Here is a 26946-nt window from a genome sequence, read left to right as displayed (position 1 = left end):
AAGGCACCGATTCTATCCACGTATATATAAACCTCAAGTTCCGCGAGCAGATGAACCATTCACTTTCCTTCACGTGAATCCAACATTGGATTGGGCAATTACTATTTTGAGATTTGTGTGAACAGATGAATGAAAGAGTTTAAAGTGCTTGAAGATCTGTGCATGATAGAATCTGGTTGACGTCGTGAAAAAAGATCAATAATTTTTTTTACGAAAAGTAGAACCTGAACCTTTTTATAGAGTCTGGTCTCTAATCCAAGCGGGAGGTGGACACAAGGTAGACACATAGAGAGTAGCCCCTCCGAGCCTCAAAAGAAAATAGGGCATTAGGGGGGAAGAAAAGGGGCGAGGGCCGATGGGTTGAGGAAAAGTTTTTAATTAATGAGATGTCAGCATGGGACGCGAAAAATTGACAAAATCCCACAGAAAATATTATAAAAAAATAGATTATGTGTTTTATAAAACTCTATAAAAAAATTATACTAAAATTGTGCATGCAATATGTAGCAGTTATGATATCCAATATTGTATATGCCATAATAGACATAATAGACGAGATTACGCATAATTCTGAGAACTGTAATGCTTTAAGGTAACCCTCTGATTAAGTGTGTATTGGTGTTATGTTGGACACCAACCATCGGTGATGTGTAAATATTCATGCTTGAGAAGCTACAGAGGATTTGCATGCTCACAGTGTTCAAGTTTCAGAAGTTTAAGCCATTTTTGTTTGTGGGGGAGCTCCAGATAATCCCACATAAACTAGTAGCCAATCCCCAACTTTGTATACTTTAAGAACGGGTGCCTATGTAAACGGCGGGAAGATCTTATCAACACAAGGCATCTCGCGGACAATCATATTCGCTGTACTTTAAGCAAAAAAAATCAGAGCACAATTTGAGGCTTTCCGACTTGAAAGAGAAGGATCTTGGAAAAGTAATCATTACTTTTTCTTATCTCTTATCTGGAATCAAGGTCGGAGTGTAGCTTAAACGACCTTGAGGTCAACTAGAGACGAGCTGAACAAGCTGGCTAAGATACGAAAAAGTGGAACTCCTCCAAAGGTGGAAGTCCGTTTGTCGGAGAGTTTCCGACGGAGGACCCCCTGATATCTAAATCAGAATAGAGAGAAACAGTAAAGCTATAAATGGGTCAGGTTGACCCATGACCCGATCTATTTTGGAAAACTTGTGGAGCCGGGTTGGATCCTAAAATAGGACCCATTCTATTTTTCAAGTTGGGTCTGAGTTTACTAAATTGGGTCCGATCCGACCCATTTGAAATTTGAGTAATTTTAGGTTTTCAATCTTACGACCTGCCCCAACACGATCTGGTTCGAATTTGTAAAATTATTTAGGCCTATGAGCTGCGGCCTGTATGGGTGCAAATAAGTTCTCTTAAGGCCTAGCACAAGCTCTGTATCCATGTAAACATTGAAATCACGCTCATGCCTTAGAGGCCAAAGGCCCAAAGCTGAATGAGCATTTATAAAATAGAAAGCGAGGCTGCGAGGCCCGCGACTCACTACTCATGAGGGTTTCTAGTACCGTGAAGGAGGCTTAGGCAAGGGGGAGGGGCAATCGGATGGGCGACGAAGGCACGGGAGAGAGAGGAAGGGTGGGAGAGGGAGAGGGAGAGGGAGAGAGAGGGAGAGCTTGTAGATGGGATCTGGCCGGTCTGCAAGGACATGAGGGCGATGGAGGCAGGGAAGCTGGTCTCCCTGCTCTAGCCTTCATGGCGATCGAGGTGGGTGGCTTTAATGAGGTGGAGAGAGCCTATGAGGTTGACCTCCACGGCTCCACCATGAAGCGTCCTCTAGCAACCCGGCCTCCAGTTCCTGGGGCACAAGCACGAGCACGCCCTGGTTGCAAATGAGAGCATTGATGGGGCCAGCCTCCTCAAGGGCCCGAGCTAGGTGGTGGGGTCCCGGACGTTGGTGGCGAGGGCGGCGGCATCGACGCTAGTGGCGAGTTGGATGACGTCGTGGGCCTCCTGGAAGCGGGCGGTAGTGGGGGTGGGGGGTGGGGGTGGGGGTTGCAGGCGAGGATGGAGATGCGAGCGCCCTCTGCAGCTGCGCGGCGGGCGAGGGCGAGGGCGAGGCCGGTGCCGCTAGACCTGCCGGTGATGAGGACGTGGTGGCCCTTGATGGGGATCCGGATGCGTCATGGGAAGACGACGGCTGTCAAGTGGAGGATGAAGAGGGCGGCGCAGGGGACGACAAGGAGGAAGAGCAGGAAGAGCGAAGCCATGGATGGGTTGACTCGAACTGGATCCGATTTTTTTGAGTTGGGTCCGAGTTATACATGGACCGACCCGACCCGAATGATCCGTTGGGTCAAAAATTTAGCAATGGACCCGACCCGGCCCGATCTTCTATTGGGTTGGGTCTGGGTCCACAATTAAGATTTGAATAAGGAACTGGGTTGGATCGGGGTCACTTATGATCCGACCCGACCTATTTGCACCCTTAGACAACAGTATAGATGGAAGAAATTTCAGTAGAATATCATCCTCTGTGTATTATGTTACCTTTGTCCCCCTGAGGTCCCCAAGCCGCCCCTTTATATAGGGAAGCTCGTTTTGTCGTTACCTGGGTTGATGTGGAATACGCTGATGGTTAGGTAACGACCGATAGTATGATTGCGGCGCGAGAGCAGTTTGCGTGGGCGACGTGCAGCGTTGGTCGAGCGCATGCTGTGGTGCTGCCACGACTGCGAGCTGTTAGGGCTGTCGGTTGTTGGAATTGTCAGTCCTTGTCGACATGTGCTAATTGTTCTCTTCGGATGTTTGGCTTCTCGACTATTGACTCTTCGGCCAGGGGCGCCGGAGTTATTCTCAGTTTATATCCGAAATAAAGAAGATCGATCTAGCCCAAGATCGAAGTCGCCAATATTTTGTCCATCACCTTCCAAGCTTATAAGCTTAAATTTCTTTGGAAAGAAATATTCGTTTCTCCATTGCTTTTCTGAGCTTTGCATGACGAGGTTCGAGAACTGACAAAGTTGGCTGTGTTCTAAAAGACCAAGTAGCATTAATTTTAGCTCATCCTTATCTCCATTTCCTGGCCTTTAAGTCTTAATGTCTTTTGGATTCTTCCAGTAAAAACCGGGGGGATTGCCCCCAATCCGACAGCTCCATATGCAACAGACAAGACGATAAAAGATGGAGTCCAGATTTAACAAAACGAGGACAAGCTGGAGTTTTTGCAGAAATTATGATGTTGAAAGCCCAAGCTGCTTCTCTTTGTAAAAGCATCTGAAAAACATGAAGCACTACCCCAAGACTCGTGGACGCCTCATCCATTTGTATCAGTTTCAGCCAATCATGCGAATTCTTGGGTAGATTTTAATCTTTCGCTAGCTCAGGCAGCAATTACGTGCAATAGCATCAATGTCAATTTGGGAATAGAAGCTTGAGAGAGGCAAAATTATCGGCGTTCCTTGGCTATCAAGCAGGTTCGGAATTAGAAACTTAGGGAGCGTTTGGTATGGGGTGATCGTCCTAGGATCAAGAGTGATGTGGGTGGAGGTGATGAGATCACCGTGTTTGGTTGCACCACGGTGATCCTACGTGGCGGTGATCTTAAATCACCTCCACTCCTCAAATCATCCCCCAACTCGGTGATGGGATACCCGTCCTTGAGGTCGGAAATCCAAGATCACCCCAGGGCAGTGATCCTGGATTGAAAGTTAAAGACAAAAATACCCCTCAAGTTAGCAAAAAAATGGATATATCAATATACCATCAATATATTATATCAATGTTATATATATATATATATATATATATATATATATATATATATATATATATATATATATATATATATATATTATTGATATTATATATTATATTAATGATATGTATTATATTATAATATATTACTAATCATATTATTATCCTATTATTATTGAAGAATAATTTTAAATTCTAGTAGAAATATATTGTTATATTTTATATTTATATAATGAAAATATTTAATATATTACTATATTACTCCTATTTACCTTATTTTTCTAATCAAAATAAATATTAGTATTAAAAAATCTATTATAAGTATAAATAAAAATATTAATTCTATAATGAAAAATAACATATTTTATAAGATTAATAATTTATAGGAGTAATAAATATATTTTTATAGAATATATTCATAAATATATTAATATTTTATTATAATATATTTTATATGATTAATAAATATATGATAAGGGCTACTAAAAGTAGAATATGTGATAAAATTATGGAGCTATTATAGAAATTAGTATATTGACTTATATTTTTAATTCATGAGAATTAAAAATACATAAAAAATTCATCTAAGATATATCAAGGGTATTTACGGTATTATGTAGCCAGTGATCTTGAATTTCCGCACCATACCAAACAAGTTACTCATGGATATCCAGAAATTTTTAATCACTGGACCATGACCTACCAAGCACATTGATCTTAGATCACCGGAGATCAAATCATCCCAGCATTCGAATCACCGGGGATCTTGAATCACCGTGAGGATCCTGTTGGGGTTACCAAACGCCCCCTTAGGAACACGGGTCGTGCACGTCAGGTTTGGCCTCCATTATTTTGGGTCTGCAGCCATCAGCACATGTGACACGTGATGTGGTCCTAAACATTAGTCTTTTGGGCGAGGACAAACATTCCTATTCACTTTGACGAAGCAAGAATGGACTGTAAGCAATTAGGGTACACCACTAATGATATAAAACTTAAAACATCTATTTCCTTAGATACGTATGACCAACATGGCATGACTCAGCTCACACGACAGCACGAATATATAGAAATAATTAATTTCAGCAAAGTGCCCACTTTGTATTATTGTACGGAAAAGAAAACGTGTTAACAAGATTCACTCAAGCTAGATACTAGAATAATGCATCACCATCATGAATGCTAGTCTCATTGACATTTAATTAGGGCACCAAGAACCCTAGAAAAGGAATTAATATCAAATATTTATGTTAGAACCCTCGCTTATAGTCCTCTCTAGAGGAGGAAGCTCTATCAAATCTCTCTCACTCACCCACTTAAAACATCAGTTGAAGGCATGTGTAATTATAGAATGCGAAATAAATGTTTTTTAATCAAACTGCACGCTTGAGCAATCCACCAAGACCAAAGCGGAACATATGTAAAGGAAATTGCCACCAGACTCTGACCCATAAGGTGAGAGGACTGAGGACAAATATGATATATAATAGGCTTACAAATACTGCCAAAGTGAAGGAAGGAAAAAAAAAAAACTCTACAGGCTTTTCCAATGGGACCATATACAACTCTATTATGAATATCTCGACAAATGGCATTAGCGGATGCAGATAACGAGATGACATGCATGGAACATGGATTATTTGGTAGCTCGCTGGAGAACTGAAGCTGTTGAAGGCTGAAGGAGATTAAATCGCGAGCTCTTCAGTCTGGGCTGAGTACGGATGAAGGAATGCAGAGTCCATCTGCCATATCTTGAGTGATCTGGCGATCATGGAAGCGTCGGTCGCGTTGTTGAAAAGAAATACTCTCGCCGCATCATAAACTGCTTTCGTTGGGTAGACGCGTGATGTGATGCTTGTCCTCCCACCTTGAGCAAAGCTCTCTACTATGGAGTGATCCACCTATGATGAATTGAAATGGTGTGAGAACTCATCCTATCTTCAAGCATTAATTAGCTGTTTACCAGCGGGCAGTGAGATGCTAGCTTCTAACTAGATACAAGAATAGTGGACCCCCTTATGTTTTGTACCAAAGATGAATGGAGTTCCTAAACCAGACTTTACCTTCCACCGTGTTATAGTTTAGGAAATGCTAGAAATATCTTTCCTGCCGATCGACAAATGGTAGTGATTTGCACCATACAGTAATATGCAGCATTTAATAAATTATTACCTGGACAGCCATTAAACAAGATAGCATGATGTGTCATGCATGACACATGTTATTAGGATTTGTGGCAAGACTTTTTTTTTTAGCCTCAATAATTTTATGAAGGATTTGATTGTAACTGATTGATATCAACTTCATAAACCCTAGTAGGTGAGAAGATGGCCCACTGTCCTAACCCACGGGGATGAGAAAAAGGTTGTAGGTTTAAAAATATTATGCTACGTGTCCTGATTTTGACACATCACGTTCTATTAAGCATAGACAACCAAAAGTGCCAGAAAGACATAAATTTGAACAGTTGATGGACACAATGCTGATGTCTAGATCCATGTTTACTTCTATTATTTTTATTTTTTGGAGAATGATTAGGGGGTTCCTAACTCCACAGCCTACCCTTTCACAGCTGCACCCCTTCATCTCGGCCAAAACTCTAATCCTAGAGCAGACCTAGCCTAATGCTCGTGAAACCGTGGCATACTGTGAATTGAATCCCTGCCGGTGATACCATCCAAGCTAATTGATAAAATGCCGAGCAACAGCTCTCCATTTCAACCATGGGAGAAAATTTAAAGATAAACCAATTACTACCACAGATTCATTATCCAAAGAATCCAGCTTACCAGAATCCTCACTGTCAAGCTTTCACCATCGAGCACGGGAACCGCACTGCCGTAAACCCTCCTCACAAGGTCATTTGCCAACGATGACCTGCGAACGTTTTAGCAAATTACCAACAGTCAGATCCCATTAGTGTATATATGTATATATATCAAGGAGCAACAAAAAGAGCAAGCAGGAACTATGCCTCAGCTCATCCTGACAGAAGAATGTCCTTAGGCTGCCATCGGTTCTCCTGCCGAGGTAAAAATACGCTGCGGTCTGCTCCTTCAGGTCCGGATCAGCCAACACAAGCAATCCGAAGGGTCCCAATGCACCACGCCCGGCAGCACCGCCGCCGGTGCTGCAGTTGTACCCGACGTCGGCCTCGACAGCCCGTTCCAAGGCCGATGAGTCTATCTCGAACTCGGCCTCGATGTCCACCTGCGATGCAGATTGCCTACCCGTGATCAGGAGTGACACGAGGAGATATTAGCACAAGAGCGCATGAAGATTTACTACCTGCGTGGCTTCGGTGACGTTCAATGGCACCACCGATCCTGTGCTAAGTTTGATGTTGCTGAATTCTTGGCTGTTCAATCTTAGGCTCTCCACCTCGTCAACTGGCCACTGTATTAGGTTGCTCTTCGTCTTGTCATCATATAGGATCGTCCTTGGAATGGCCTGTGGTGTCAAACTAGATAGAGTTAAGGGATAATTCATGGGGAATCATGGATTTCGGGCGACAACTGCAGTCCCGGCCAGTTTGACGGGGTAAAGTTATAGTTACTAATTACTGGGGATCAAGTGTGCAAAAATGATGAGTATCACTTCACTAGGAAGAATATGATGATAACTCATCGTCTATCTACCAGTTATGTTTGGAAGTTAATGAGTTGACAATTATCCGATTCCATAATCGCCCACGACGGTACATTGGACAAAGCCTATAAACTTATTGATTCAAAAATAAATAAATACTATACTAGTTATTTTGCTACTGCAATCAAAACCCTTCGATTCGATAACAATTAAGCCTAATGCAAAGCCTGTGGGAATTGCCATAAAATTGTAATTAAATAAGAAAAAGAAAATTGATCAGCATGGAAGAGTATGGTGATTTATTTTTAAATAATTTTATCTATTGCTTGTTCAAACAAGACAAGTCGATCAAGTAAGAATCTACTTATCTACTTACTTGTACGGCATTCTATCCAATTAAAAAAGAGTCATATATGGCCGGACACGCCGATCAGGTAAGAATCTACTTATCTACCGTGTACGTGTCAAATACTAATGCTGCCCTTCGAAGTAGAAGAAAGAGAAATATAAATCTCTTCACCCACATGTTTCATGTCTTTTAGACAAACAGATCACTTAAACATATGGAACAATTTTTCTAGAAAAGACAAAATTGGAAAAAAATGATGCAACTTAAATCTTTTACTTTGTCTCCAACTACATCATTGATCCACTAATTCCAAAAATAGTTTAATCAAACAAAAAATAAAATAATTTATATTTTTTCTCCTTCCACATGATTTATTTAGTTTAGTTATCCTAAACTTTTTATTTCACTTTCAAAGGCGGCCAAAGAGGTCCATTTCTAAATTATTATCCATCAACTAGGTAGATAGGATTAGTATTCATAGCGTGCCAGGTGTAGCATGCACAAGGTAGCAAATTGAAGTGTCTCAGTTTCCTACGTCTGTCTAATCCGCCTATTTTCTTTATTAACACGGGCCTCAATATTTTTAAGAAACAAGGACGACGGATTGACGATATTTTGACTTTTCAAGCTGACATATTACCGGGCTCGGATTGTATCTTTCGTGCGAAAGAATGACCGTCGGATCATGCCCAGCATACATCTCAAAGCATCCGAACTCCTCCATGAATCCACCTGCAAAGATCTCGAATCCCCCGTTGCGGGATCCAACGGTGGATTCTGGCGAAGGAAGGTGAATCCTTCTTTCGCGCGAAAGATACGACCCGTGTCCCATGCCACCTCGCGAATCCACCAAGTAAAACACGGACAAAATCTTAACGAAAAAGGGACGTTCACTTTTACCTGCAGGGAGGCCCAGCCCTTCACGAGATCGGTCCGTTCGCTATCGGTCTCCTCGGTCCAACCCCACAGAACTCGCCTCTCCTTCACCGGGTCGTAGAACGACTTCGACGCGTAGAACTTGCCGTAGTCGTACCTCAGCCCGATCCCCACGTCCATCTCCGGCTCGTCCGGCGTCCAAGTCCCCTTGTCGCCGTCGTACGTCCCGATCGCGTAGTAGTCGCGCTTGTTAACGTCTAGACTCGCCTTCAGCACGTGTTTCACCGCCGGCCCCGGCCCGGTCGACGTGTCCAGCCCCACCGCCGACCCGGTCGACACCGGGTAGAAGTCCACGCACTCCCACATCCCTGTCCCGTTCACCCCATGGAGCAAGCCCGGCAGCAGCTCGTAAGATGTAAAGTCCTTGGTCTGGTACACCAGCGCGATCCCTTTGTGGTCCGCGTCCTTGGCTCCGATGGCAAGCCGCCAGGCCGACTCCGTCGGCACGTACCAGGCCGTGGTCGGATCGCGGAAGTCGGTCGGCCCGATCCACGGCGGGGGGGCGAGAACCGGGTTGGACTCGTACTTGTTCCATCTTATAAGGAGCGGGTCGTCCTGGTCGGCCGGGAAGGCGAGGTTCTGGACCTGGACCGAATCGGCGGTCGAACCGGTGTAGACCATGGCGATCCGGCCGTCCGGCAGCAGGGTGGCGGAGCCGGTCCAGACGCCGCCGGCGTCGTACCAGTGGTCGGGAACCATGGCGAGGGGAAGGTAGAACCAGTGGACGAGGTCACGTGATACGGCGTGCCCCCACGTGATGTTCCCCCACACGGCCGACTCCGGGTTGTACTGATAGAAGAGGTGGTACCACCCCTTGTAAAGCATCGGCCCTGCGATCCATTAGTTAACAATCAAATCCAATCCGACGGTCACAATTCATTCCCATGATTCCATCCCCAAAACAGAACACAAATCCCATAAAGAAAAAAAAAAAAAAAAACAGTACACCAAAAGGTGTGGAAAACAGTTCATCTTTTTCTTATTAAATCTTCTTACCATTAGGGTCTGACGCACGGAAGCCAACGCGAGTGAGATTCCCCGGAGATGGGAGATGAAAAGCGAAGAAGAAAAGATAAGAATTAGTATGGACATCTCCTATTCTGTTTATTTATTTATTTATTTTTGAAGTAAAGAAGGAAGAAGGGAACGAGAAGGGAGAAGAAAGTTAAGGAAGGAACCATTCATCCAGTTCTTCTGGGGCTGGAAGTGGAAGGCTGTGCGCTGCCAGGCGAGCATGACGTTGGTCCAGGGGTAGGCCGGGGTAGCGCCGAGGATCGGCCCGTTGGACTTCTCCGACACGCCCTCGGCCGTGCCCCGGGACACTGTCCACCGGTCCACGGGTGTCTCTCGTGCCGGATCGAACTCCAATTCCCCTCTCAGTCCGCCGCCATGGTAGAAGAGAGAGACGAGGCCCAGCAGCGTTATGGCTGTGATGCCAAGCAAGACCAGCCTTAAGGCCCCCCTCGGAGGTTTATGAGAAGAGTTGGGAATGGTGGAGTCATCGCAGTCCTCCACTTGTGGTAACGGAGGGTAGGAATAGGGGATGAAGATGGGGGACTCGAGATCTGCGACGTCCATGGATATGGAAGGATGAAGAAGGAACAGGTGTAAATTTAGACTATAATATTGTTGTTGCAGCAGTATGAGAACATATATATTATGTGCAGAGAGAATGAGTACTGGGAGTGGTGGAGATTGGAGAACAAAGGGGGACGTGATCGCTAGAATTAAGCTCTCAGAGAGAGAGAGAGAAAGACGAGGGCCGTGAACTGGTTGGTTGCCTCTCCGGGTGCACGGGGACCAATTAAGGAGCCGGTTCAAGTGTACGTTCTCGGCTAGCTTTATAGGCTGGAAGTAGACTGTAGAGGGCACATGGATGGCAAAGCGGCCTTGAGACTTTGTCTTTAGTCGTTGGCTCAAATTAATTTAAAATAATTCTTCTGCATAAATGCTGCGAGCTTGGGACGGTTCCAATTTCACGTGGCGCCAGCTTGGCTGTTCGGGCCGTTTCAATAGGCATGTCGCATGTACCACAAAAAAAAAGAAAAAGAAAAAAAAGAAGGCATGTGCCATATAAGAGGGGAAGGAGAGTATAAAATATTCAGAAACTTACGGTTGTTTAAAATATATATATATTTTGCATTATTACCTTCTAAAAATTAAATTTATATTAATATTTTTTAAAAAAAATTATATTTATTTTTATATCTATATAAAATACTATTTTTGTATAAATGTACACCGTTAATAAAAATCATATTATTTTAATTAAAAATAAAATAAAATATTAAAATTATTTTTTTATTCTTCATTGCGATCACTTCATAAATATTTTTTTTTACACATCTATCCATTAAAAATATTTTAGTTATTTTAATTTGAAACTGTTAATTTTTTAATGGTGTTAGATGGCGTGGGTATGTATGCAAAATTAAGAATAAAAAATAGATAAAATAGTAAAATAAGTGTTTTATGAGGATAAAAATGCATATATCAATTTTGAAAGAATATTCATATAAAATTCGATGTTTAAATAGATATTCATAAAAAAAATCTGTTAAGAAACGCACACTTATTAGAAAAAAAAAAGAAGAAGAAGTTGGAACCATCCTAAAGCGAACTTGATACAAATAAAAAGGAAAAAAAAAAATCCTAATTTGTCATCTGATGCCCCGGCAGGTCTCAAAGATGGCGATAATTGCAACGGATTGGATTTGGATTGGTCGCCCGCCGGAGGGCTGTCCAATAATCATAGAGTCAGGGAGGGACAGGTCGGCCAACGTCCACGTATGCTCCCTGGCGTTATTCAGTCATATGATAGGAATTCATGGGTCTTGTGACAAGTGGAGGATTGGCACAACGTACACGAGAGCTCTTGCTATAATTGAGAGATGAGCTGTTCTAAAAACACCGAATTAGGGTCACTTATTGGCGAGAAGCTTTTTTTCGTGGGACCCGCCGACGCTCCCCGGCATTTCTCATGTGGCTGACGTGCCTTCATTTGAACAACATTTCAGGATAATCCGACCTTATCCTAGCTTAATCCGAAAGCGGGCCACATATATGGACTGGATAAATAGAACGCTTACTTTTTATATATCAAATCCTGTCTACGTGTCTGCACCTGTGCAATGGCAATGAAATAGAAAATAAAAAAAAGCTAGAGTTAATCCCAAAGTCATTGGAGCTAGCCTAGTCCGTTTATAAATTACATCTAATATTCTAATGATACCACGCCTGAATCTTTAATAACTTGCTTTCTGAAAATACAAAATTGGTAAATCAAAGATCGCAAGCATTTAAAGATTTAAAAATTATAATAAGGATGAGAACATCATAAAGAAAGAAAACAAAAGAAGAAATAATAACTTACAGCTAAACAAGAAGAAGCAACCCGTAAAATTGATTGCAGAAAAGAGTAGTTGAGTGCAAATCAAGTATGGCATTGAAATGATTGACGAAATCTTGATCAACCTTATACTTTGGATCATTTATTACAGTTTATCGGTTAATTTTTGGATGAAAACATAAGAACAACCTTATATCTGTATTAATTATCAAATGGCACTCAAATTAAAAAAAAACAGATATTAAATTTTTCTTCTTAATTTACAAGCCTCTCTCTTTCTCATGGATCATCTACTGCACGCTGGCTGGGTTATTTCTGCAGTTGTAGACTTGTAGTCCTTCTTGATTGGTCACAAGTGCAGAAATGTAGTTTCAGTTTCCAGGGCATCTCTCTCTCTCAAGTCGATCCCAAGAACCTAACACAATGATAGCGGGCCTATTGGCATGACGTGGAGATATCGCTTCCATATCTTTTGGTGGATACGGAGATAAGATCTTGACACCGATGCACGGGGCTAAGAGAGATCGACTGCCATGGCCACCACCGTCCACGCGGATAACCCAACCCCTGTCATTTGCCACGTGTCAAGTACTATCTTTTTCTGACATTGAAGCCACGAGGAGGATTCGGGCAATGAAACTGATCCCTATGATACTTCCATGTTAGCTTGATTTCCTTCCGAACCCCACAACTTACGTACGGATTTGAATGCATATACAGAGCACGTAGAAGAGCCAGGATGGAGAGAGGGGGGGGAAGGCATGAGGCGTGGACAACGAATCCAGCTTAGAATTGGATCCGAATGCCATGAATTTTTCAGCAATTTTATTGTTAGATCTAGCCACATTCAACTCCCATAGGGCAGGTCCAATTCCACTAGATCTATATCTGGCGTAGCTGGAATTTCGATCCTACTACAGCACATATACCTGACCCAGAGGTTTGGACTTCAACAGGCCACTAACATCAGAGTGGGACGTGCATAATTTTGTTTAGAAGAATCCAAGTCTCGAATATTAGGCAATAATTGTACCACTGGGCATCACCAGAACCAGTAGTTTCTTTCTTGTGAGGTCTTGTTATTCCATTTGCGTGTGGCTTGTTCAATATGGCCAGTGTTTAGCTCAATTATTGAGCTAGGGCTTTGTACTCTTTCATCCACCTCTATACTCTCTCTCTCTCTCTCTCTCTCTCTATCTCTCTCTTTCTTTTGAGCTGTAGGGAAGCTCAGCCACCCAAAATTCGCCCACCTCTATACTCATCAATTGAAGCAGGCCAACGATTTTTCATCCTAAGGAAGGCATTTTTCATCCTTAGGAAATTAATTCCAGCAAAAAAAAAAAATATCCGACCTCTTATATGGGTGTCAAGTGGCCAATATATATATATAAATTAATTAACCAAATCTTGATCTAATATGTTTGATTATTATCTATAGTTGGCAAATGACCGGCTAAGTTTTGGGCATAAATTATTCCACCATCTTGTCGAACCTAAAGTTCCCACAAAAAATGTTTTTAAAATAATCAGGAGCCATCACTGATTTGCTAGCAATTTAATTTAGCTGAATGAACGAGCCGGCTACGAAGAAGCATCATGCTGCCGGTCCCCACATGTGGGTAACTGAAAACAGAGGCTATGGAGTTTGTTGTCACAGTATTAAGGTTGGAAATTTTGATGAGCTCACTCATGACACAACTAATTTGAATCATCCCTTTTCAGTCTCATTAGTTAAAAATAATGCGACTTGGTTGACTTTGGACAAGAAACATGGCTCTAACCGAGCATAGCCGAACATACCAAGTCTAGAATGACCCATCTGAGTTGAAACTTGTCAATCTTCCATTTCTTTTAATCAAATGATATTTCTAGATTTAAGCAATTTAGCCACATCGATACGCATGGAGAAGCATAGCTCATCAGAGTTGCTGAGTTGGCTTGCCCACTAAAACAATCAGTAGCGGTCACGTCAAGTCTGAATCAAGAGTTTTCAAACCTCGCAAACTACCACAATTCCACGAAGCAGCAACAATTATGTTCATCGAATCTATGCTCAATCAACGACAAATAATTGGTCTTGGACAACAGCAAATAAAATGATTTTTTCGTTTTAAATTCATGTCTTTCTTGTGCCTGGGTCTAAAATCTGAATTCAATCAAACAGAAATCACTCTTTCACCTGAGATAATCTTTGTATCCTGAATGGGTTAAAAATGCCCCAACGCCAAGAATGAGTTACTCGTAAAATAAAGCATTGTAGTGCAACATCCCGTGGTGAATTACATCAGAGTGATTGTTCTCTGGTAACACATGGTGTGTAATCAAAAATTTAATACAGCGGAAGAAGAAAGGCAACTAGGACGCTGAGCAGCGCCAAGAAGAGTTCCATCTTGACAGGCCAAGTCACTTTATTATTTCCACTAATATCTCAGAGCTCCCATAAAAGAGAAACTACACATTAGGGGGCGGCCATATCTTCCCAAGAAGCTCCTCCAAGCGCTGTGCTTGGTTCGCATACCCTTCCAGTCCGGCAGCCAAAAGCTCTTTAGCCCCAGGTCCCATAGCTGCTGAAAAGCTCTCTTGGTCCAACTTCACTAGCTGTACCAAAAAAAGGAGAGCAATGTGATTCTGTACCTTAATGAGAGCAAATGCTAATTAGATTCTAAGTGCTACCAATTATACATTGGCATCCAATGAAAGCACAGGTCCCACACTAGAGGACAAATGAGTCATAATCTTAATTATTCAGCCTTATCTTGGATGTGCTTTTTATATAAATGTGCGCATGGGCACGCACGGATGTGTGAAGCAGTACCAAAAATGGCAATAAAATTCTAGGTTCTACCAATTACACATTCACATCTAATGAAAGCACGGGCCCCAGGCTGTAGTTAGACCAATGATTAATTGGTCAGCCTTATCTTGGATGTGCTTTGCATGTGTGTGGTCAGGCAAATAATGACTCGTGGGATGTTGGTCTGTCAGAACATAGTTTGTTCATAGATTTTATTTGTACAAAATATGAACTCTGACAGTACTCTGACAGCATGGTGGAACCTGGAAAAGAGATGAGTGTGTCTAAAATGACTAGATCTTCAGAACTTGTTTCCCATGTGTATGTGTCGAGAGCGATCAGGCAAATAATGACTCATGGCATGTTGGTCTGCCTGGAACATAGTTTGTTCATAATTTTTATTTGTTCAGAATATAAACTCTGAGAGGCAAATAATGAGTGTCTCAAATGACTAGATCTTCAGAACTTGTTTTCAGTGTGTGTGTGTGATCAGGCAAATAATGACATGACATGTTGGTCTGCCGGAAAAAAATTTCCTCATAGCTTTTATTTGTAGAGAATGCGACCTCATACAGTATTTGCCTGACTCATGGCATGTTGGTCTGCCGGAACATAATTTCTTCATAGTTTTTATTTCTAGAGAATACGAACTCAGACAGTGTTTGCCTGACTCATGGCATGTTGGTTTGCCAGAACATAATTTCTTCAGTCTTTATTTGTAGACAATATGAAGTCAGACAGCACGCTAACAGCATAGCAGAACAAGGAATAGAGATTTGACTCTGTGTAGGACTTCATGTTCAGAACTTGTTTCCAGCGTGCGTGTGTGCATGTGTGAACAAGGAAAAGAAATTTGACTGTGTAGGACTACATGTTCAGAACTTGCTTTCAGTGTGTGTAGGACTACATTTTCAGAACTTGTTTTCAGAACCAGAAAACTTTGCAACATGAACCTGCTAATTTGTTGGGACAATGGTTGTGTATTACAAACATTGGTCATAAAACGATAAAGCTCCCTCCTTGAATGGGGTCGTTATCAATGTAGGGTATGTATCAAGGTGGTCCCTTGTTAGGAATCTTACGAAAATAAAAGACTTACTGCTAGGAATCTTTCCAAAATTGAAAAAGACAACCAATCTTACCTCTTCTTCACTAAAACTGTATGCGGTGGCAGAACTAGGAGACATCCTCCTAACAAATGAGTACTTCTCATCAGGATAGGTGAGAGATTCTTTGAGAGACTGCAATATCTTCAGAGGTGCAATTATATAATCAACCCTAACAACAAAGAACTGAGTTTAGTTCATAATGAACTCTAAGAACAACAATTGCAACATACAAACAAAATATATGAGAACTGAACTTACCCAAGAAGGCTGAATATATCCTGTTTGTTGCGGATTGCCGCTGCCATCAATTTTGATCTATGCCCATATTTGTGAATGTAATTGTATGCTTTTGTTACCTAAACATGCATAAATAGACAATCAAAAATCTAAAGAGAATTCAGCCAAAAATTTGTCTTTTTGGCCGTTTCCATGGTTACATATTCAAAAATCTACTTTAAGCTGAATAAGTAAACTCACTGCCCTACTCATGGAGCTATTACTAGAACATATTTTTGAAGCAAATTAATGCATGATGGTCCATAGCCTATTTAAGTGCTTCCTCTATACAATTTAGATAGATTGTACCATCATGTTAGAAGTCATCCCATCTATCTCATCATACAAAACAGCAAGCATAATTCATCACCTTTGAAGAGTTGTTTTGAACACCCCCCATCCTTGTTAGCACACTGGGTAACTTTTCATCAGATGAGAACAACTACATCCAGTGTAACCCCAGAGTAACCTGATTATTATACACTATAAGATGCAACAGTCTTAAATGCGATCCCCACAGGAAGAACATACATGAATGTAAGGGTGGCTGGTGATGGAGCTGGAGCATAGAAGAACATTAATAAAAGTTATCTTGGTGAACATGTGATTGCAAATGCACACAAGAGCATGCACAATCATCAATTATAAATCTTTTACCCAGTAGATGACCACTTCTTCCCAAATTAAATTCACATCATAATTGATATACACTTTACATGAAATTCTCATTTCAGAGTTAGAAAGCCAATTAGCAGTACCACTACATCTACTAAGCATGATGAATTAATGTGGAGAAAAAAGCTCCAAAACGGCATATTAGAATGGATCTTCCTATTTGAAGTTGTTAAGCAAAATATATATTATACAAAGAATTCAGAAATGCATCTTTGAGATAACAAGAACTAAAAAAAGAAAAAGATGGAACTGACCAAAGCCAGTCCAGGATCTTCTCCTTTCTTGCAAGCAGCTTCTATCTCAGGATCACCAGAATGATTGCGAGACCAATCCTGCAATAAATCTCATCACAACTATATTCTACCGCTATCTAAAATATGCACACATTGATACGAAGAATTACCCTAATGCGACCGACAAATATTTGGATGACAGATGTGCCTGCTTGAGCTGCAGCTGCTACTTGAGCAAAGCTGCACAAGGATATTGAAACCATCATTAGAACAAGGACATCAAGAACTGTATCGATTAGAACTATTTCAGAAAACAGAAACATCAAGGGAACATGATCGTCAAAATTTCCAAGCTCAGTTAGAGTTACTTATTGTAAAACCCAATCACCTTACCAGGATGACTGAAGCAGTCAATTACTAAATAGTTCACCATAATGTACAAATTGTGAAATATTAAGTTGTGCCTGGAAATTACATCACTTGTTATCTACCTTGAATGCTCAGTAAGCTTAAGAGAAAGTAGAAGGCAGTGCAAGCTATATGATTGTCAGATCTATGATTTTATTTTAGTGCATCAAGGGTGCCCTAGTTATGGCTGAAATAATTGACATATGTAGGAATATGAATATGACATCATTTTTGACAATATTAATAAGAAATTACTGTCAATTGCACCCTAGAAAGTAACAAGATTGACAAATCTGTAGATAACATGCAAGATGTGATTAAAAAAAATGGATTAGCAACATGTATAGGCATGAAATACAGTAAATGCCCGTTTATGATATCGATATAGTAAAGGAATAAGTGCCAGCTATCAAACACCAAAAAAAGCAATTCCTCTAATAAGAAAAGGTTCGGTGAGAAGCATATGTTGACTGAACCATTGCTAAGGAGATTAAGCTTCTACGACCCAAGGGATAAGAGAAAGCTTCATAAATAAAGTCCCATATAGGAAGTATAATTAGATGCTCTACAATTTGGACAACCTTCTGGCTGTTATTCGCACTATATTGGCTCTTTCAAGGGGCGAGGAGTAAAAAAATTGCTGTTTGTTCTAGGATGAAATCTAAGGACCAGGATGCTGATGAACATTATGTCAACGGAATGAATGTGAAATGTGGAGCCACTATGAATCAGAAATTGAAGGGAGCACTATAACTAATTGGTCGAGGTTCTCAAACCTATCTCTGCTTATTTAATTAGAACCAACATATGCAGATTACTGAGAGTCTCATGTCTGCCCCATACACGAATAAACAGATCTCTAGAAGCATGAGGTAGTTATTTGCTTATCTGTCTATTTGAAGGTGAAAGCTTTAAAGGAACTCCTAGATCTCTTTTTTATAGAATTTGATGGTGAAGAAGTAGAAGTAGTGAACATGAGGTATGAGAGATCATCATTTGAATTACCAATTTGTAAAGAATGTGTACTATCAAGCAAGAGGTATCCTAGCATGGTAGCACCCTAATGTGGATTGAGAAGCAATCAGGAAAAGAAGCTCTACCTATCTGCTAAGACATGCAAAAAAATGCCATGGAAGTAGGAAAGGGTTAAAATGGTAGAAAAGATGCTTTGGGAAAAAGACAGCTTAGCATCCTCAAATTCAACATTTAGAGGAACAGAAGATTCCCAAATGGTTCTTACAAAATTCTGAGAGACCAATAAAGACCCTATGCACAAGGCAAACTGGCAAGGCAATATTACGGTAAGGGCATCTAATATATGCGAAAAGATACAAGACCAAATCAGCTGAACCGAAAGAAAGTCCTCACAATAATGTCATATACACAACATTGCAAAAATGATTGCAGAATCTACAGCAGTAAAGTCATTGAAAATTGGATAAAGCATGCAGATATCTGAGCTTACTGCTATCTTAGGTTGTAAGAGATTCACTTTGCTCAGCAATACTGAAATTGCAAAAGGGCATCTTGAAAAATAGAAGTCAGGCATGGAAACATGAAGTGATTACTAAGTGTTGGAGGCAGGTTAGAAAGAGAAAAACATGTTAGAACTCTAACAGGAAAAAACCTTTATAACAAATTTCCATATTTCGAACCAGCAAATTGGGATGTTCTTTTCCATAATAGTTGTGAGAAGAAAAATGAGGGTGAGACTAGGAGACAATGGATTATCACTTCCTGCAGTAAAGACCAGAGGAACTGCTAGCCATGGTAGGCCTGCTCATTCTCATTATCCTCGTTGCAATAGGTCTTGGAATGTCAAGAGGTCCCAATTGAAATGTAGGAAGAAGGCAAGTGATAAACTCACTAAGAACTGCACATTAGGTATGGGCAGGAAAGGTCTTCTAAAGCAAGAAATTTTTGGAAGGACACAGTAAATAAAATTGTAATTTGTCAAAAAAGGCATTTCTGTAATCAACAACGATAATTAGATGATTACTAGCACTGATTATATTAACTTTTTTCCGTCAAAATGCTTAATTATATTAACCTTCTTCATGAAAGAGCTGAGCTATGAAAGGATCTGAAGGCATTCTCGAGTAGCTTAAGATTCACAGGCAGTAACGGATGATGTCAACTAGGGCTAAAATCAGAGGGCAAATTGGGACATTGCATTTTGTGATTCAGATGATCTTCAAACCATAGATAAACCATAGACAAGTAGAAGTGAGGAGTCTGATATGACTACCAAGACTCAGAAGGATAAGCCATCTGAATGGAATCGTTATCTGCCTTGGTGACGTACATGGGCATAGCCTGGCATTGAATAAATTTGTTTTATACAATCTCGAGCTGGAAAAAAAGTTTGTGGCTAAGCTGGATAGGTTTTCTGCAAACACGAATAGATGGACCTCTTTCCCTGGTTCCTTCTGCACCTTTCTGCCACCAAGCATCAGCAATCCTGCCAACTTACACCTTAATTCACCTCAAGGGCAAATAAGATCTATTTCAAGTGTTTAAACATATAAACTTCTGCACCTTATTTCATGGATGTTACAAGAAAGGCAGTGTTGATGTCAGCAAACCCTCCATTTACTTCCACTACAGAGCAATGGAGATAAGGTGAAGTTGCAAATCAAGAATCAATATGGATGTCATCAAAAGGAGATAATAGGGTACAAATGTTTCCACTTGTTAGCGAATCATGTTTGGAATATATACTTGAAAACTAAGAATAGTTTTAACTGCCTTTTTCTGATACAAAAAAAACTATATGTTAAAAATCCATACAAATACCTGTAAACAAATGTCAGGTGCGTTTGTATTCCTTCAGATTCCAGAACCCGTGAAGCTTCTATCCCCTGAGTCGAAAATGAAGATTTAGGTTATAGATGAAACAGACAAAGATCAAAAATTACACCATGTCACATATTTTTAACCTTTCAAGCTAGGGGAATTAGGGAATGAATGACAGGTATCTCTCACCTGCCAAGTTGAAGGAATCTTAAAGAGAAGACGCTCTGGAGGGACATCTATTTCATAGTACAACTTCATTAGATCACGCACCTGAAATTTTTTTTAACATGATAAAACATGACTATGCCTTGGTTAAAGAAAAATAATGAGCAGAATTTTATAAAATTTCCCTTGAGTAGATTATTTTAGTACATTCTATTAAAAATTTGGTTAGCAAGCAAGGAGACAAGATTATAGCCAAACTTGTATTGTTTAGACCAAAATGTAACAAAAGCATCTGTCTTACCCGTAAAAGAGATGCAATAAAAATACTCAAAAGGTATAATTAAGAAGCCTAACACTATCCTAAACTTGGGCAAAAGGTCATAATAAAACTAGGGCAAAAGGTCATTTTTTTTTGAAAGTTTTCAGTGTAGAGGAACACTTGAGTTTAACTATATATTGTTTGCGAAAATTATTGTAAATTAGGATATCATACCAGGATTTTTTTATTTAGGTGGGAAAAATAATGCAAATTAGGGTATCGCACCATGAAATTTTGATTTAGGTATAGCTTTCATTCTTGCAAGAACGTATGTTTAGATTGGTTTCACAGTGAAACAGGGAATGAAATCAAGAAAACAGGAATTAATAGCGAAAAACATTTGACAGCCAATTAATGGAGTCATTACAACCATCGAAGGTCAGGAGTCATCGCCGAAGTATTTAGAAGAAATCGTTATTATATATGGGCTCTGTGCTGGTCAAAGCAGCAAATTCTCTAATTTTCTTATATATATTTAAAAATGATGCGAAGTATTGCATCTGCTAGAATACAGAGTCTAGAGAGGGTCAATCGCAACCTTTTATTTTCTGATCGGATTTACTCTTGAGGAACTCTTACAGCAAATTTATATACCTAAATGTATCCAAAAAAAAATTCATACAGCTGGTATCATACAAAAGCCCCGAGAATAAAGAAAATAAATGAATTCAGGAAGCCATAAGTGTTGGGGTCACATAAAAGCATGGTACGCTGTACCGACCCGAATCAGGCGGTACGAGATGTACTGTACCATACCAATTTGGTATCGATTTTCGGTACGGATGATGTACCGATGCTCGGTACGCTAAAAAAATCATGTATCGTACCGTACCAACACTGTACCAGCATGGCACCGGTACGGAGTCCAGTACAAAGATGGCAAACCTTGCATGAAAGAAACGAGTTTGGCCAAACAACCCAAGTTTCTATCCTTCTAGGCACAAGAATCTTTAATATTTCTAACCTGAAACTATGTCAATTGCATCGTGCAAGACATATCAGAGAAGTTGGCCGCTTTGCTAATGGGAAAAGTGCAGTCTTTCTAAGAAGATGATGGAAACTTCTTTATTTAAACTTGGTATTCTTTTCTCAAAAGCCTAAAATTTCACTTTTGCATGACGCGTAGTGCAACAGAAGGGCCAGTCACTTCAACGAAAAAGTGGCTGCTTAGTATGCCTTCTAAAAAAACATGGCCTATAAACTTTCTCTAAAACAAGTTTATTCCTCAGAAAGCAAAATGGGGAAACCAGTTCAACTTCTCAATGACCCAGCAGTATCCAGCACCCTCTGCCTCTTCCATGCATTACAGTCTTCACCCATGACTAATTGAGTACTGTGACCTAGCTATTACCCATTGTGATCCAAGTCTCATACTCTAAATATCCCTGTATTGGCTTTTGCAATCAAATCCAGTACACTCTTATAGAGGTGAATAACAAACCAAAATTTCTAAACAATGTCCTTCAGGGGAGGAGCTACAATAAAAAAGAAAAAAAGAAAAAAAGAAAAAGAGAAAACATATTAAAGAATAGAAACAAAAGAGAAGACAAAAGAAAGAGGGGAAAGAGACTAAAGAAACAGTTTGGTCTCACACTCTAGATATCCCTTTTTCTTTTATTACAAAGCTAAGGAAATCACTTAGCTGCTTAAGAGACAGATTAATCGATCACTAAAGGGAAATAAATCATGTATTTGCCCAGGGGAGGAAAACCTCAAGTATAACTCTTCCAAAATTACATAGAGTATGAACATTATAAACCCACTAATAAAAAAATTGCTACCAATATTTCAACTAATTCCCCCGAAAGACCAACCATCTCAGCTTGCCAAGGTGTATAACTTGCCTTGTCGAAGTTCCCAACTTAACAAATTGAAAACTTAAATCCAAAACTTAAAACATGGGTGGAAACTTCTTGTTTTTCAAATATGTTACCAGGACAAGTGATAATCAAGCTCCTAATGCTTGGTTTTCTCAAGTAGTGTCAGAATAGTCGTCCAATGTAGTGAAACCCTGATTATTACAGAAGTAATGACATCCAATCCAAATTTTCATTCCAAACAACAAATTTTTAAAGATGCTCACAGTCTGCGTGCAGCATGTCCCGTGGCTTACTATTCAGCCTTTACATTTGAATAAGCAACAACACCCTGTTTCTTTGCACTTGTGAGAGTAGTCAGCCCCAAAATACACAACAGCCTGCCATTGGTCTTCTATCCATTGAAGAATCTCCCAAGTCTTCATTACATATAATGCCTTATAAAAGATCCCTCTTCCTGGAACACATTTTCAGATCCCTCAATAAGTGAATTAGAGCTTCAGAAATTAGACGTTACGTGTCCATACGTAAATAGACTTTCAATACTCATAGCGACAACAATTGCAGGTCTCATAGTTGTCAGACAACCAAGTAATAAATGAAATCTTCCTAAACCAGTTAAAGAACTTTTTGCTGCAGGGGCAATAGCCTAGCAACTGAGAGGGGGAGGTTCCATTTTTGAATCATAGTGCAGTGTGCATGATTCAAAATGCAGGTGATGGGAGTGCAATCTGCCAAGTCAGCAGTCCAGATAGTGGGGGTTAACATGATTATACATGGTGCAATGCAACTCAGGCACCAATCCCTTGTAATATACCATGGTTAGAATGTAGTTTAAAATTAGTTTAGTCCTCACATGGCCAATATGTAAAATGTATCCATCATACGGGCTGCTTAGCGAGTGGAATGAACTAAAGACAAAAGAAAAGCTAACAATTCCATTGACTAGAAGCTACATATTAGGGCCCGACGGATATTGACTAGCTTACCACCTGAAATAAAACATTATTATGAAAAGATTGCTACATGTCCATTGTAGAAGATCAATCTCCCATCCAGAAAGTGCTACTTCAATGTTCAGGAAATAACAAAACTTTTTCAGGTTTTTTAAGATATTTGAAAACAATTTCGACCATTCAACCCCAAAATATTGTTCCCTGCTATGATCATTATATGGAAATGGCTTAACCTAAATGAGCCAACATGAACCACACATTCCCACTTATAATGTGATGCGTGCATGAATTAGATGCAAGGCCCATTGTAAGGGAGTGAATTATGTAGCTCTCATTGCAAGTGAATGAGTTCTGCATACACATCGGTGTATGTCTACCACTCCGATTTCATAATATTTTTGAAGGTGAAATTAACAATGATGCTCCTTTAGAATCTTGAACTCACAACCATAACTGAAATGATCAAATGACACTTTGATTCGAAATAATCTAAAGATTGATTCTGTCAGTCCACATACCTTTGATCCCCCTCCCAACTCCCCACCCTTCTAATAATGAACCCATGCTGTTCTATTTATATGCTTTCTCTTGCAAATCTAATTGAGGGTAGCAAAAAAGTAAGCAAACACACAATTGAGTCAAAAATTCCAACTTACCGAGTCAAAGATTATAAATTTACAAAAGTCTTGTAACAATCTACCTCGTATGCTCTTTTGCATTATTTTACTACTAACCATGCTTCAAAGTGAAGAGCATTTTCATTTTAATTGTTTTTCTATCAATGAGCTTGAAAAGACACCTCGCAAAAGTAGTTTAGGAAGCAACACAAAACAGAACAATGATATATGACATGACAATGCACCATGTGTGTCTATTTAATGTCTTTATCCATTTATGTGCATACAACCTTCATCTTTTCCTCCAACCAAGAAAACTAACCTCTTTTTTTGCTACAAGTAGAGTACCTTATCGACACCCACCACATCACTGATCTCAGAGACCTTTCTATAGCTTCCAAACAAAAAATGGTAAACCAACACTTATATCCACCTAAATTATCTGTCAAATAGCAGCTGGAAAAATATGTGGAAAATGGTTTTGAGATCAAATGTATCACATACAATTGATTTTACTGTAATCCTGCAAACATTGAAAAAGTAGGTGAGAGATAGGAGATCACGAATACCTAAAATCTTAGACAAGGTACGCCGTCTCAGTGCCAAGCTCCCTACCGGTGCCACCTTGTTGCTATATCGATACATCCAATATGGCGGGCTAGTTTGGCATACTGAATGTCTGTACGTCCTCTGCACCATGTACCAGTACCAAACCGGTACGGTACAGTACACTGTGTACCGTTCGGTATGGTATACTGTGTACCATCCGCGTTGGTTTAATTAAATGATTTCGCCAAACACTAAACTGAACGAGCCCTGTACGGTACATTGTGTACCGTCCGGTACGGTACAATATGGCATACCATGATCTTATGTGAATAATCTCATTCCTAAATGTCAGATAAATGGCCTAAACAGAAGTATAGCATAATTGGGCTTGTATTAGACAGATAATGGTTGAAGACAAAAATAAGCAGCATACAGATTTGTAGCTGCCAAAACTGGATTGTGGAACAGTAATATCAGTTGTCATGTTTTTCATGGCCCAATAATGGTCAGTAAAATAACAAACTGAGTTAGCCATCTCGTGAAGCCCTATTAAAGCTAGTACAGTTATGATCAGCAAAAGAAGGAATTAAAAATATTAGGTAGGGTTGATGTAACCTAAACCAATTTGATCCAGCTTTTTTTGGCTCACAGAAAAGCTACTTATTATCTTATTAAAGTAATAAACACCTAATAATGTACTCTTATCAAGTTACACTGAAATTTGGATTAGTCCATTAATAAGGGGACAGCTGAAGAAGCATGTCTAGAGTTTGTAACCATACCTTCCGAACAATGCCATGTATATCGTAAGCCAGACGAGCATCCACTTCAGTTGATACCCGACCGGGGACTAATTTAACCAAGTCAGCTCCAACATTCACCATCGCCTGCAAGCCAATAGAATTAAATGTCTTCCTTAAATCACCAGAAACCCAAAACTGCAGCCACTGACCTTATCATAGAAGCAGGACAGTCTGTCATTGGGATTCTGCTGCTCATAGCATTCGCTATCCACCAATGCAGTCTCTATAGCACTCTACAACCCAAAAATCCATCCATGTCAAACCAATCAAAAAACAAGCCCTTCTTTTCTTGCACAAGATTAATAGGAGAGGCCAATTAAGTTCTCCTGGATGACTAACATCCAGTTATCGACAACTAATTCCCGAAAAGCCTGAGCATTCTCCTCACCCTGAACTTGGTGTCGGGAAGGCCGGAAATACCCAAGAGGAGGGAAGAACTAACAGTGGCGGCTGTCGGTGGAAACCTATAACCCCATTTAAAGAATTAGATAACTAGTCAAGAAGACAGAAGAGGCTGGAAGCGAGAATAATTGACGAAATGGAAGAGAGAATCTTGCCTTTCGAAATCATCGAAAACGACGGTGTCCGGAACGATCTCGCTGAAACTGGACACGGCGTCCAGCTCGGTGGTCAAATCTTGATATCGAGAGAGTGGAATTAGAAAAATAAAGCGATCCAGAAAAAGAATGAGAGATGAGGGAGGAGGGCATTTTTAACCAGTATCGATTGTTGAGGATGCGTTGCTGATGGAGGCGTACACCCTCGGCACAGATCGTCGCAGAGTCGAGACTAGATTTAAGGGCAGCCGAAGGGAGACATTGCATCTCGCGAACTGTTTCGGTCCCAAAAAGATAGGAAACGGTTTAGATCCCAGCGCGCGCGCGACAGAGAGAGAGATGAGATAAAAACCTTCGAAGTGGTGAAGAGAGTGGACGAACAAGGAGGCAGGGAGACGGCCATTTCCGCAGCTCGCCGGTGCTCAGCTGAGAGACGCCAATCCGATCGCTATAATAATTTTGCTGATTGCTGCTGTTATGCCCTACTTTGGAATCAGATAATATAGATTAAATGATGTAACAGCACATAGCGATGCAACTGAGTCTTGGAAAGCCATTATAATCTACCAAAGAGCAGAATAAATTACAAAGGCTGACCTGCCGCCCATAGTCTCTTTTTTTTTTCCCCCTCTTTCCACCCTTTGTTCGTTGCCATCCTGATGGATGGTTGTAATTTTTTATCTTAAACGAGGTGACCACCAGTCAAGAAGTGCTTACGTCCTTGGAATCTATATATATATATATATATATATATATATATATATATATATATATATATATATATATATAGCATAGAACAGATAGATTATATATTACTGTAATAAATAGATTCAATAAAATTAAAAACAGAAAGATGATTTAAAAATAAAATAAAAGAATGATTTCAAAGCTTTTATTTTTTATATATTTTTTTTA

The 26946-nt window shown here is 40.1% G+C and overlaps 2 protein-coding genes across 2 annotated transcripts; both read right to left on the bottom strand.

Moving 5' to 3' along the window:
• Positions 1-5152: 5152 nt before the first annotated feature.
• On the bottom strand, positions 5153-10432 carry LOC103705165 (beta-fructofuranosidase 1). The gene is made up of 7 exons (XM_008788789.4): positions 9787-10432; positions 9605-9613; positions 8573-9438; positions 7024-7185; positions 6710-6945; positions 6525-6612; positions 5153-5636 (listed from the first exon to the last, which is right to left on the bottom strand). Exons 1-7 carry the CDS (start codon positions 10184-10186, stop codon positions 5421-5423), a joined length of 1977 nt encoding a protein of 658 aa, XP_008787011.2. The 5' UTR covers positions 10187-10432; the 3' UTR covers positions 5153-5420.
• A 3705-nt stretch (positions 10433-14137) lies between these two features.
• On the bottom strand, positions 14138-26722 carry LOC103705163 (transaldolase). Its single transcript, XM_008788786.4, has 14 exons — positions 26629-26722; positions 26384-26513; positions 26192-26306; positions 26032-26110; positions 25863-25938; positions 25624-25707; positions 25454-25558; positions 20438-20518; positions 20249-20313; positions 17215-17284; positions 17066-17143; positions 16119-16216; positions 15894-16029; positions 14138-14555 (listed from the first exon to the last, which is right to left on the bottom strand). Exons 2-14 carry the CDS (start codon positions 26432-26434, stop codon positions 14409-14411), a joined length of 1185 nt encoding a protein of 394 aa, XP_008787008.2. The 5' UTR covers positions 26435-26513; positions 26629-26722; the 3' UTR covers positions 14138-14408.
• Positions 26723-26946: the final 224 nt, after the last annotated feature.

The sequence above is a fragment of the Phoenix dactylifera genome, chromosome 2 (assembly GCF_009389715.1).
Source record: "Phoenix dactylifera cultivar Barhee BC4 chromosome 2, palm_55x_up_171113_PBpolish2nd_filt_p, whole genome shotgun sequence".
NCBI lineage: Eukaryota > Viridiplantae > Streptophyta > Magnoliopsida > Arecales > Arecaceae > Phoenix > Phoenix dactylifera.
The sequence above is the reverse complement of the archived record's forward strand: the minus strand, read 5'-3'. Positions and strand labels throughout refer to the sequence as shown.

What these genes read in the sequence shown, in the direction of transcription:
- LOC103705165 (XM_008788789.4), bottom strand. Translation starts at nt 10,186, where the DNA reads ATGGACGTCGCAGATCTCGAGTCCCCCATCTTCATCCCCTATTCCTAC. An exon ending in ACGTCACCGAAGCCACGCAG is followed by an intron (nt 6,946 to 7,023) that starts GTAGTAAATCTT and finishes TCTGCATCGCAG; the next exon opens with GTGGACATCGAGGCCGAGTT. An exon ending in TTCTGTCAGGATGAGCTGAG is followed by an intron (nt 6,613 to 6,709) that starts GCATAGTTCCTG and finishes AAACGTTCGCAG; the next exon opens with GTCATCGTTGGCAAATGACC.
- LOC103705163 (XM_008788786.4), bottom strand. Translation starts at nt 26,434, where the DNA reads ATGGCCGTCTCCCTGCCTCCTTGTTCGTCCACTCTCTTCACCACTTCG. An exon ending in TGTCCTGCTTCTATGATAAG is followed by an intron (nt 25,559 to 25,623) that starts GTCAGTGGCTGC and finishes ATTGGCTTGCAG; the next exon opens with GCGATGGTGAATGTTGGAGC. An exon ending in AAGATCCTGGACTGGCTTTG is followed by an intron (nt 16,217 to 17,065) that starts GTCAGTTCCATC and finishes ATGCATGTTTAG; the next exon opens with GTAACAAAAGCATACAATTA.